The 13,383-nt window shown below is 38.9% G+C and overlaps 1 protein-coding gene across 1 annotated transcript in view; it reads left to right on the top strand.

Moving 5' to 3' along the window:
• GABRG1 (gamma-aminobutyric acid type A receptor subunit gamma1) overlaps positions 1 to 13,383 on the top strand; it is a 93,493-nt gene that overhangs the window by 42,745 nt on the left and 37,365 nt on the right. The window contains exon 3 of the mRNA XM_005892924.2: positions 6,766 to 6,833. Coding sequence (XP_005892986.1) covers positions 6,766 to 6,833 — 68 coding nt within the window. The remainder of the gene's footprint in view (positions 1 to 6,765; positions 6,834 to 13,383) is intronic.

Genomic DNA, 13,383 nt, shown 5'->3' with positions numbered 1-13,383 from the left:
CGCTTCAGTCATGTCTGACTCTCTGCGACCCCTTAGATGCAGCCCACCAGGCTCCTTCATCCCTGGGATTCTCCAAGCAAGAACACTGGAGAGGGTTGCCATTTCCTTCTCCAATGCATGAAAGTGAAAAGTGAAAGTGAATTCGCTCAGTCATGTCCAACTTTTTGCGACCCCATGGACTGCAGCCTATCAGGCCTCTCCGCCCATGGGATTTTCCAGGCAAGAGTACTGGAGTGGGTTGCTATTGCCTTCTCTGGGCAGAACGTGAAGAACAACTAAAGAGCCTCTTGATGAAAGTGAAAAAGGAGAGTGAAAATTGGCTTAAATTTCAACATTCAGAAAACTAAGATCATGGCATCTGGTCCCATCACTTCATGGGAATTAGATGGGGAAATGATGAAATGGTAACAGAGTTTATTTTGGGGGGCTCCAGAATCACTGCAGATGGTGATTGCAGCCATGAAAGTAAAAGATGCTTGCTCCTTGGAAGGAAAGTTATGACCAACCTATACAGCATATTAAAAAGTAGAGACATTACTTTGCCAACCAAGGTCCATCTAGTCAAAACTATGTTTTTTCCAGTAGTCATGTATGGATGTGAGAGTTGGAGTATAAAGAAAGCTAAGCCCCTAAGAATTGATGTTTTTGAACTGTGGTGTTGGAGAAGAATCTTGAGAGTCCCTTGGATGGCAAGAAGCTCAAACCAGTCAATCCTAAAGGAAATCAGTCATGAATATTCATTGGAAGTACTGATGCTGAAGCTAAAACTCCAATATTTTGGCCTCCTGATGCGAAGAACTGACTCATTTGCAAAGACCCTGATGCTCAGAAAGTCTGAGAGCGGGAGGAGAAGGGTATGACAGAGGATGAGATGGTTGAATGGCATCACTGTCTCAATGGACATGAGTTTTAGCAAGCTCCAAGAGTTGGTTATGGACAGGGAAGTCTGGAGTGCTGCAGTCCATGTGGTTGCAAAGAGTCGATCATGACTGAGCAACTGAACTGAACTGAGCCATTCTAAAGTATGAGTGTGTAAAGACTCCACTGCTTCTCTTTCCTTAAATCTTACCAGTCCTCTTTTTCTTTACCCCTGATTAGGTATAAGCCCAGGGATAAGTTGCTCAGCCTTCTGCCTAAAGAGACATTTATTCAGAATTAGAGATCAGTGTTTTTTCCTTTAAGACACTCTCAATAATTAAATTTATATGTATTAACTATGTCATATATATTAATAATAGCCTTATATTTATGAGTATTGAATATTTGAAAATGGTTATTGACTACTGAGTATTGAATTATGTTAGTATGGCTAAGCAAGCACATTTAAATTCAAGCTTACTTAATTAATTTTTATTTAAATATAGAGCCTCTTGATGGGGGTTAAAAAAGAGAGTGAAAAAGCTGGCTTAAAACTCAGTATTCAAAAAAACTAAGATCATGACATCCCGTCCCATAACTTCATGGCAAATTGATGGGGAAAAAGTAGAAATAGTGACAGATTTTCTCTTCTCAGTCTCCAAAATTCCTTTGGATGGTGACTGTAACCATGAAATTAAAAGACACTTTCTTTTGGAAGGAAAGCTATGACAACCTAGACAGCATATTAAAAAGCAGAGATATCACTTTGCCGACAGTGGTCCATATAGTCAAAGTTATGGTTTTTCCAGTAGTCATGTATGGATTTTGGGTGGTCCATATAGTCATGTATGGTTTTTCCATATAGTCATGTATGGTTTTTCCAGTAGTCATGTATGCACAGAAGAACTGATGCTTTCAAACTGTGGCATTCAAGAAGACTCTTGAGAGTTCCTTGGACAGTAAGGAGATTTAACCAGTCAATCCTAAAGGAAATCAACACTGAATATTCATTGGAAGGATTGATGTTGAAGCTGAAGTTCTGATACTTTGGCCACGTGGTATGAAGAGCTGACTCACTGGAAAAGACACTGAGGCTAGGAAAGATTAAAGGCAAGAGGAGAAGGGGTGACAGAGGATGAGATGGTTCAGTGACTCAATGGGCACATGTTTGAGCAAACTTTGGGAGACAGTGAAGGACAGGAAAGTCTGGCGTGCTGCAGTGCGTGGAGTCACAGAGTCGGACAGGACTTAACAACTGAACAGCAACAACAAAATGTACAGTGCAAAGTAGCATTTTATCTTTTCATCTCAGAGTATATATATTAAATGACTTAAGTCTCTTCAAAAACTGGTATTGGAAAAAGCTCGACAACTACTTATAAATCAGTGAAATTAGAACACTCCCTCATACCATACAGAAAAATTAACTCAAAATGGCTTAAAGACCTAAATGAAAACCATGACAACATAAAACTCCTAGAAGAGAACATAGGCAAAACATTCTCTGACGTAAATTGTAGCAATATTTTCTTAGATTAGTACCCTGAGGAAAAATAAATAATAGCAAAATATAAACAACTGGTACCTAATTAAATTTAAAAGCTTCTGCACAGCAAAGGAAATCACCGACAAAACAAAAAGACAACCTATGGAATAGGAGAAAATATGGGCAATGATGTGACCAATGGGGAGTTAATATCCAAAATATACAAACAGTATCTACAACTCGATATTGAAAAAAACAAGTAACCCAATCCAAAAATAGGCAGAAGACGTATATAGACATTTTTCCAAAGAATACATATAGCTGGTCAACAGGTGGATGAAAAGATGCTCACATTTTTAATTATTGAAAGTGAAAGTGAAAGTTGTTAATTCGTGTCTGACTCTTTGTGAGCCCATGGACTGTGTAGTCAATGGAATTCTACAGGCCAGAATACTGGAGTGGATAGCCTTTCCCTTCTCTAGGGAATCTTCCCAACCCAGAAATTGAATCTAGGTCTCCTGCACTGCAGGTGGAATCTTTACAACTGAGCTATCAGGGAAGCCCAATAATGTCCTCAAGAATCATTTAGTTCTTGGTATAGACTAAGTTCAGCCCCAAGTATCATGCAATAAAGAGCAGGTATTCAGTGTTTGTTGGTTTATCAGGTGAACCAAAAATCTAATCAAATAAGACATGTTCACTGCACTTAATTGCTTATAACTAGTAAAAAATGTACTTGCAAATGAAACTAATAAACCTATTGTCTTGTTATTAATTGACTTGCATAAAACCACTCTGAATATAGTTATAATTAGCTTAATAACATGATATTTTTTGTGACCCCGTGGACTGTAGCCCGCCAGGCTCCTCTATCCATGGGATTCTCCAGGCAAGAATACTGGAGTGGGTTGCCATTTCCTTCTCCAGGAGATCTTCCCAACCCAGGGATCAAACCCCTGGATCAAACCTGAGTCTCCCACATGGCAGGCCGATGCTTTATCCTCTGAGCCACCAGGGAACATTTACAACTCATAGCTAGTCAAAAATAAATGGCAGCTGATTGAAAGAACTCATTTAGAAGTCACCAGTTAAGCTATAAAACCTTCTCTACTTTACAAGACCTACTTTTATTTAAGAAATTTAATTGTTGGTTAGTAGATCCAATTACATTGTCATGTATTGTGTAAATCTAGAAGCCTACACCTGGAGGAGGAAACTGCAACCCCCTACAGTATTCTTGCATGGAAAATCCCATGGACAGAGGAGCCTGGCAGGCTACAGTCCATGGTGTCACAGAGTCAGATGTAAAGAGTGGGACTGAGCAACTGAGCACTCAAGTACCGAAACCTGTAGTTTTGCCTGCTGAAACTATTTATAATTTCAAAGATTAAAAATAAATATGGTTTTAAAATAATATAAGCACTGTTTCTCAAAATGCCTTAAGTTTTCCATGGAAGCTTACCAGCCTGGAGGCTCTGCCAGAGTAGGTTACCAAGACAGGGAGATTTTGGACAGGCAAGGGAATCAGACAGGCAGACTCAGCTACATATTAAGAAGATTCATCCTGCCAGGTCTAATATAGTGTTTGCATTGTAAGAATGATAAACACTGGGCCAGAAAGGGAAAATCACATAAAGTTATCCAGAAAGGATGACTGAATAAATATTACTAGAAACATGCTTACTTTAGAAACTTTTAATGTATAAGGTGGTTTTTCTGCTTTTGCATTATCTCTATGTAAATCTCTTTGAGATCTATTATAGATTTTTTCTCACAACGTTTGTTCCCTTCTTGTCCACTTATGAAACCCTTACATGTATTCCTCAACAAGTATTTGTGGAATCAATAAATGAACCTTTAGGGGAGTAGGGAATAAAAATAAACTATGTGAAAATGTTTTTCATAGTAAACAAAAAAATCTCATGAATATAAATTATCATTACTATGGTAAATCTCATTATAGGAAGCCAAAAATACCTGACAAAGGCAGAAAGCCTAAATCACAATCACTATTTAGCAATCACAAAATATTTACTATAGAGTGTATTAGTTAACCATATAATTCAGTAAATGTTTAAAAGGCTGAACCATGCTACACATTTTGATAGAATATAAGACTATAGACATTTAAAGACTAACTCAGAAAGCACAAATGGCTGCGTACAGATGAAGTTCACAGTGGTGGCTATATAGTATACTCTGAGAATTAGATGAAAATACACCTTTCCTTGGAGCCAACTGTAAACAATCCAAAGGAATATTGTTAACAAGGGAAGAAGGGGGTGTATATACACTGATTATGCTCCTGATAAGAATCAGACCTAGAGGTAGATGCTTTACATTCATCACCTCCTTTGATCATCATAACTGTGCTTCAAATTCTAGTATTGCTGGGACTGGTTTATACTGGCTCACAATAGCCACTAATTACATATTGTCCCCACTCTGCACTCAGTGACTTCACAGTGGTATCTCTACATCAGTTATTGTGGGAGTATTTGCAACATTGAAATCAGCAAAAGATACAAATCAGGGCTTTTTACTCATCTCTAAGAGTAAGCTTGGTAACATTTGCTAGCACACCACTGATATGCACTAAATAGATTAACAGGTTTCCCAGGTGGCTTGGCAGTAAAGAATTCACCTGTCATGCAGGAGACATGGGTTTGATCCCTGGGTCGGGAAGATCCCCTGAAAGAGGGCATGGTGCCGGGGACCAGCCCCAGCTGATCCAGGGTATTCGAAGGAGAGATGGCGTAGGCAAAGATCAGGAAACAATTGCTTAATTAAATGTTAATTAAGGATATAAAGAGTAATAGAATGAGGATAGCTCAGTAAAATTCAGTGAAGAAAAGAGGCTGAAATAAGGATAGCTCAGTGAGGAAATTCAGTGTAGAAAAGAGGCTGAATAATTCAGCCAGAAGGTAAGAGAAAGAACGACATGGTGAGACCAAGTTTCGGTGAACAAGGCCCCGCACTTTATTTTCCAAAGTAGTTTTTATACCTTAGTTTATGCATAGAGGATAATCGGGGAAGGGGTAGAGTCTTGCAGCAAGCCAGGCTTTCTTCCTGCAAACTTATCATATGCAAAAGCTTAGGTGATTTGCATCATCTTCTGGCCCGGAGGCCTGTTAACATTTTAAGACCCTTTCTTCAGAAAACTTATTTTTCTCTAAAGGTGATTGGTCAGGAGCCACCCTCCAAAAGCATTAGATAAAGTTGCATTCCTACAGAGCAAAGGTATGGTGGGCTATAACAAGAAAAAGAATTAACTCAAGGGTCCCAGGTTACAAACATTAAAGCTACTACTTACACCAATTATATTAATCAATACACTGCCAGGGACACAGCAGGTAAGGGATATGGAAACTTAGCAGCAAACATTGGCCCAAAAAGTGAAAATCCTTCACCAATACAATTTCTAATCAATCTTTTAACTACTCAAAAGAGTCTGTGTTTAGACAGTTTAGAACATCTCCTGCCTCTCACAGTAGGGAGGCTCTGAACGATCACATGTGGCCGGAAAAACCTATTCAGGCAGGCTAGAGGATTTCCAAAGGAGTTTGTAGGTTAAACACTGTCACACCCAGGAATTATTAACTGGAGCTGTAAGCTAACTCTTTTTTCAGAGAGGTAGTGGGGGACAGCCCCCCGTAAAGTCAGAGGTGTAGGTGAAAGCACAAAGCAGAAAGTAGGCAGACTCTGCTCGAGAATTTCCAGGGGGACTCTGAGGCTCGATCCCGCCTTTGCTTATGCCGAGCCTCCTTCCTCATGACCTTTGTCATGGGCGGAGTTCCTCACGCTGGCTACCGGCAGTGATAGAATTCCAGTTGAGCTATTCCAGATCCTGAAAGATGATGCTGTGAAAAGTGCTGCACTCAATATGCAATATGCAATATGCACTCAATATGCAATATGCCGGCTCCCGGCAGCATGGCAACCCACTCCCTCTTGCCTAGAGAATACCATGGACAGAGGAGCCTGGCAGGCTACAGTGCATGCAGTTGCAAAGAACCAGACACCACTGAAGTGACTGAACATGTGCACATGCACAGGCTTACGTAACAGTATTTAGGCTCTAAAATCCATCTGGTCCTAAATTCTATAACTGTTGCAGAGTAAGTCATCTAACAACTTTAACTGAATTAACTTTATTAATTTTCATGGAAGGTTTGAACAGTTTTAACATTTTTAGGCTATGCGCTGAAATATTTTTAGTCAAAAATGGTCTTTTTTAGTTACATAATTGACTTAAAAGATGGTTGTGTTTATATAATGAATCATGCTCCTTCATTTCATAGTGCAAAATGTTTTATAACTAAAATGATAAAGTATTAACGATTAGTAAAGACTTATTTAAATAAGATTTAACACCACCTCTGATTATATCTTTGAACATTCTTTGTATTGGTATTTTGCAGTGAGGCCCACAGTAATTGAAACTGATGTTTATGTAAACAGCATTGGACCAGTTGATCCCATAAATATGGTGAGTTATGATATTAAAAATTATTATTTGCATAAAGTTCTTGAGTACATACCACAGCAATAGAATGAATATGTGAGCAACTTCTGAGAGCTAATTCTGAATGAGTTCGGGGTGAAAAGGTGAAGTGATTTTCCGGTTGTGCATAGGCTGACTCTAAGGTATAGAGATGACTTTGTGGACAGCAGAGTCATCTTTTGAGATTGGGAATATAGTCACATATGCCCTCAAATGCTAAAGGCACATTCAGGAGGAACTGTCCAGCAATGATTTGGATTTTAAGTTCAGGGAATAAGTTGATTTGGAGATGATTTGGAAATAGATATAAATTGAGAAAGGAAGAAGAATAAGCAGTATAAGATATAGCTTGAAGCCTTGAGAAGTGATCCAAGGGAGATACATATTAAGAAGAACACAGATCTGACAATCAGATGGTAAATTGAGGCCAACGTGTATAAACTACAGGTGGAAAAACAGAGAAGTGCAGAAAAGGGACATACTCAGAAAAGTCAGTGGGTAAGAGAAGCAGGGAGAAGATGGTATTAAAGTATCTGAGGAAGAAAAGAGGATGAAGAAGAAGGAATTAATAAACAATTGTCTATGTACATGAGAATCCAATGATAAATGAATTAAATTGGGCCTACTGGTATTGGCTAGATGGTACTGATTCTCTCAGATAAAATTCAGAGGAATGCTGAAAGTAAGAAAAGAATAAGAGCTGAATCATATGTCTGCTCCAGCCTCATAATTGGTCTCATACCCAACTTCTTGGCACAGAGCCCTGAAATACAGGTTCACAGACATGAAATCATATGCTGATTTCAAGATGATGGAGATTAAGTGGGAATGCAGGTTAATTTTATGAACTACTATTTTGAGAAAATTGACTTACACTGTAACTACTATTTTAAGAAACTTGACTTAGAAGAGAATGAGATAAGAAGTTGGTGGTAGAGAGGGAAGAGAGTGTAAGAGAACTATGGGCAAGAGAGAGAATATGAAAAAATGCCAAGGGAAGGTCATTTAGGCTAAAAATTAATGTAGAGTGAATAGTTTTCCTTACCATTAAAAAGACATAATTAACACCTACAATACAACCCATAGACGTTATTTAAAGTAGATTGAAAATGTACTGATCCGAACCCTAATAATCCCATTTCTGAGTCAGACTACTTGTTGCTTTTCAATGGGTTCTATCATGTTTTATTTTCATCTCCTTTGATGGACACCCATGTTAGCCTCCCAGGCTGCCGTAATAAAGTATCAGAGACTGGATGGCTCTAACTATAGACACTTATGTCTCAAGTTCTGAAGGACAAAAGCTAAATCAAGGTGTCAGCAACTTTACTTTTTTCTAAGACTTCTCTCCTTGGTTTGCATATATCCGCCTTTTTGCTGAATCACATAGGCTTTCTTCAGTGCATCCACTTCCCTTGTGCTCTTTGTGTATCCAAATTTTCATCCAAGTTTCATCCAAATATCCAAACTTTCCCTTATTATAAGAACAGCAGTCAGATTGGATTCAGGTCCACCCTAACAACCTCATTTTAACTTAATCATCTCCTTAAAAGCCCTGTCTCCCAAAACAGTCATACCCTAACGTATTGGGGTGTTAGGCCTTCAGCATATAAATTGTGGGAGGACACCATTCAGTGCATGCTGCAGCTGCTGCTAAGTCGCTTCAGTCATGTCTGACTCTGTGCGACCCCATAGATGGCAGCCCACCAGGCTCCCCCGTCCCCGGGATTCTCCAGGCAAGAACACTGGAGTGGGTTGCCATTTCCTTCTCCAATGCATGAAAGTGAAAAGTGAAAGGGAAGTCGCTCAGCTGTGTCCGACTCTTCACAACCCCATGGACTGCAGGCTACCAGGCTCCTCTGTCCATGGGATTTTCCAGGCAAGAGTACTGGAGTGGGGTGCCATTGCCTTCTCCGAATTCAGTGCATAATACCATGCAAAGATAATTTTCTAAGGCTTTGATGATTTTTCTCCCCAACTTCATTTATTCATTATTACAACAAATTGTCCCTTTATTCTAGTCTTAACCATTTTATAATTGAATGTTATTGTTTAGTCATTGTCCTGTCTGACTCTTCTGTGGCTCCATGGACTGTAGCCCACCAGGCTCCTCTGTCCATGGGATTTCCGAGACAAGAATACTAGAGTGGGTTGCTATGTCTTACTTGAGGGGGATATTCCTGACCCAGGGATCGAACCTGCACCTCCTCTATGGGCAAGCTATTCTTTACCACTGAGCCAATGGGGAAGCCCTTTATTATACCTGAATAACCATCATTATATACCTAACAGTTATCAGTGTCTACTTTGTCCTATAGTATTACAGTCATGATCGGTTTTTCTCTTAGTCAACATGATGTTCATGTGTTTGTCATTAACTTTCACAGTGCCTATATTGATCACCATAGTGGCAGGATTCTCTCCACACAATAATGGACATCTTTGTTGCCCCAATGCAAATGAATATGAACTGGCTGTGGATAAGTTGAATTTGATAATCTGAAAATTGGAGCCAGCTCTCAGGGTAAAGGGTTGACGCAAATATTTGTCAGGGATTAGCTAAACCTCTGAGGAATTGGAAGGTCTGAAAGTAAAGAGAGAAGGAAAAAGAAACAATATCAGACCTTGAGGAATATATACATTTAAGGACCTGTAAGATGAAGCTGAGATAGCAAATTAAACTGATAAGTTGACAAGAAAATGAAGATAAAGCAAGGGAAGGTAAAATTTGAAAGTGTTTTAGTTTTCCTTCTAACTCCAAACAAATTTGTATACAACCACTTGGTTTTCATAAATATAAAGAAGTTTATATAGCTGTGTGTATTAATTTAACATTATGCAAATATAAGATTTTATAAAGTAATGCCTTACTAAGATGTTAATTTTCTCTTTAAAAGAATCTTAAAATATTCAGTCTCTACTAATACTTAGGCAAACCCATTTAGGGATGTGGAAGTCTAAATTTTCCTGCATTGTGTATTTTTTATTTGAGCCCTTTGTCTTCAATTTGAATGAATTCATTAAAGAAAAAATGAGGTTATTAAAAAGAAGTAGAATTCAAGACTGAATTAGTATTCCAGAAATACTTTCACATGAATAGCTATCAAGAGACTTCTGTGATGATATTCTTGCATAAAAGTTTCATAGTATTAAATATTTAGTTTCCAGTGGGGCAAATCACACACTTGTAACCTTGGACAGTGATAGTTTTTTTTTTAAAGCTAATTAAATGAAATTACTATTAAAATTGGTGATACTAAAGCACATATAAGAAAAAAACTAGAATATTTAATAGTGTTTATTAAAACAGAAGCATGTCATACTAGGAACGAAGGAACAGTTTACAGAGAAAACTATTTTAACTAAACAATGCAGGAACATTAGAATTCAGTTATTATAAAATGAATAGAATTGCTTTGACTTGAATAGAATTAAGCAAGCAAGTCTTTTCCCCCTCTTAACTACATAAACAACTTAAGGTACTGATAAGAATCAAAGCTACTATATAAGTTTAATAATTTTACTTTTTCAAATGAAATAAAATATGGTTTGGTACAAAATGCTTTTTTTTTTCAAACTTGGCTGCATAAAATAGTATCTGTAGATTATTGGTAAGACCTAAAACAGTATCATTCTATGATCATATGTATCTTTCTTTTCTTTTTTTTTAAATTCAAGGTTAGGTTAATGGCTTCAATCCTGGTGTCACTGTCAAACATTGGATATTCAATAATTGCATGTTAAAAGAATGAATAAATTAGTCAATAAATAGATTGTCCCATAATTTTTATTTTGAAAATTTTAGTGCAAAGTGAGTAACAGATGCAACTAATCAGAATTGAAAAAAAAAAATAATAACTTGGAAAGAGGCCATTCAACTATGCATGCTCTAATTAAAACTATCTAAATGTAAACAGAAAAAAAAATACAATAAAAAATGAAGGCACAAAATGTTAATAGAGGTTATTAGACTGAAATTAAAGTATTTCATCCTCTTAATTTTTCAAGTTTTGAGGAGATTATGTGTTTTCACTCTTTTGAGTAAATATCTCAGGGTAATTAAACAATTGCAGTTATCCTCTGGTAGCACATATAACAGCCAAGGGTTATGGGAATTCCCTGAATAAAAATCAGTGAAAGCTCCAGTGAATCCAAGATGATATAATGGGTATCTAGCAATGGCACCCCACTCCAGTACTTTTGCCTGGAAGATCCCATGAACGGAGAAGCCTGGTAGGCTGCAGTCCATGGGGTCGCTAGAGTCGGACACGACTGAGCGACTTCACTTTCACTTTTCACTTTTATGCCTTGGAGAAGGAAATGGCAAACCCACTCCAGCGTTCTTGCCTGGAGAATCCCAGGGACCGGGAAGCCTGGTGGGCTGCCGTCTATGGAGTCGCACAGAGTGGGACACGACTGAAGTGACTTAGCAGCAGCAGCAGCAGCAACACAAGAGGAGTAAGTACAGAACAGTAATCATTGAAAATTACAGCTATAGTTTGGACGTGGGTTTCCCTGGTGGCTCAGACGGTAAAGCGTCTGCCTGCAATGCGGGAGACTCAGGTTCGATTCCTGGGTCGGGAAGATCCCCTGGAGAAGGAAATAGCAATCTACTCCAGCACTCTTGCCTGGAAAATCCCATGGACGGAGGAGCCTGGTAGGCTGAAGTCCATGGAGTCGCTAAGAGTCAGACACAACTGAGCGACTTCACTTTCACTTTTCACTTTCATGCACTGGAGGAGGAAATGGCAACCCACTCCAGTATTCTTGCCTGGAGAATCCCAGGGACGGGGGAGCCTGGTGGGCTGCCGTCCATGGGGTCACACAGAGTTGGACACGAATGACTCGACTTAGCAGCAGTAGCAGCAACACACTTATACAGCCCAATATTAAGAGATTATCAGTATAGGTACTTTGAAAGTGTCAGATCAGAGAGAAAAACAGTGATAAAAAAACTTCTCAAGAACAAGATCCCAAATCATGTCTATAGAATTTAACTTTATATCATTGTAAATGCCAGGGTCATAGGTCACATGATCTGAGACTATGGTTCCTAAGCTGGATAGATTCTTCAGCCTTGAAATTTTTATTGGTTATGGTACTGGAGACAGGGCTGAAGAATGAAGGCACCAGTTATAAAGAGGGCAAATTAGAAAGAAGCCAGGGCACCAGCTGGGCTAGATTCCAGAGTAACTACCTGCTGGAGTGACAACACAGGGAAGTTCAGTTCAGTCCCTCAGTCTTTGTGATCCCCTGGACTGCAGCATGCCAGGCCTCCCCTGTCCATCACCAACTACCAGAGTTTACTCAAACTCATGTCCATGGAGTCGGTGATGCCATCCAACCATCTCATCCTCTGTCATCCCCCTTTCCTCCCACCTTCAGTCTTTCCCAGCATCAGGATCTGAGCAGTACACAAATAGGATTTATTGTATTTAGCAAAAGACAAGTTGTTTTCTTTCTTGCCAGTATAGAAATATTTAACAATAATGCCCCCTTTCAGGCTTTTTTTTCCAGAAAAGGAAAGTTCAACTGTTCCCTATAAAAGTATAAATAATCTTAAAGCATAGGTGAACTTATAAAAGTTATAAACATTAATTATTATTGCATGGAAATGAAATAAGGTGGATAAGAGATTTTTTTAGTAAAGAAGTTTTGTTCTATCATTTAAGCAGAATGGGCAAGCATCAAATGTCTGTATAGAAGGTGCCTGAGTGCATGCTAAGTCTCTTCAGTCGTGTCCAACTCTTTGTGACCCCATGGACTGTAGCTTGCCAGGCCCTTCTGTCCCTGGGATTCTCCAGGCAAGAATACTCAAGTTTGTTGACATGCCATCCTCAAGAGGATCTTCCCAACCCAAAGATAGAACCCTGGTTCCTGCGGCTTCCTGCATTGTAGGCAGATTCTTTACCACTGAGCCACCATATAGAGGGTGGTGGTTTAGTCACTAAGTCAAGTCCAACTCTTTGTGACCCCATGGACTGTAGCATTGCCAGGCTCCTCTGTCCATGGGATTTTCCAGGCAAGAATACTAGAGTGGGTTGCCATTTCCTTCTCTAGGGGATCTTCCTGACACAGGAATGAACAGGTGTCTCCTGCGGCTTCTGAATTAGCACAGATTTTTTTTTTTTTTTTTTTTACCACTGAGCCACCTGGGAAGTCCATGAGGTATAGTTAGAGGGTGAGGTATATTTAAATAATTCATTTGAGAATGGTGAGAACTGACTTTTAAGATTTTTTTAAAATTTTACCTTATTTTATCAAACTCAATTTTTATCATTAAATCCCTAGACATATAACTTTTGTTTAACCATTCCAAATATACTGAGAAAGCTGGTGCTTGGGGAGAAGTTTTTTCTTCGTGAATCATGAATTTCTTTCAAGGAGCACATTTCTTTAGCATGGTTCATACAATTGGTCATGATGTTCTTGCTGCTACTGCTGCTAAGTCGCTTTAGTTGTGTCCGACTCTGTGCGACCCCATAGACAGCAGCCCACCAGGCTCCTCTGTCCCTGGGAGTCTCCATGCAAGAAT

Source organism: Bos mutus, chromosome 6 (genome assembly GCF_027580195.1).
Source record: "Bos mutus isolate GX-2022 chromosome 6, NWIPB_WYAK_1.1, whole genome shotgun sequence".
Taxonomy (NCBI): domain Eukaryota; kingdom Metazoa; phylum Chordata; class Mammalia; order Artiodactyla; family Bovidae; genus Bos; species Bos mutus.
The sequence above is the reverse complement of the archived record's forward strand: the minus strand, read 5'-3'. Positions and strand labels throughout refer to the sequence as shown.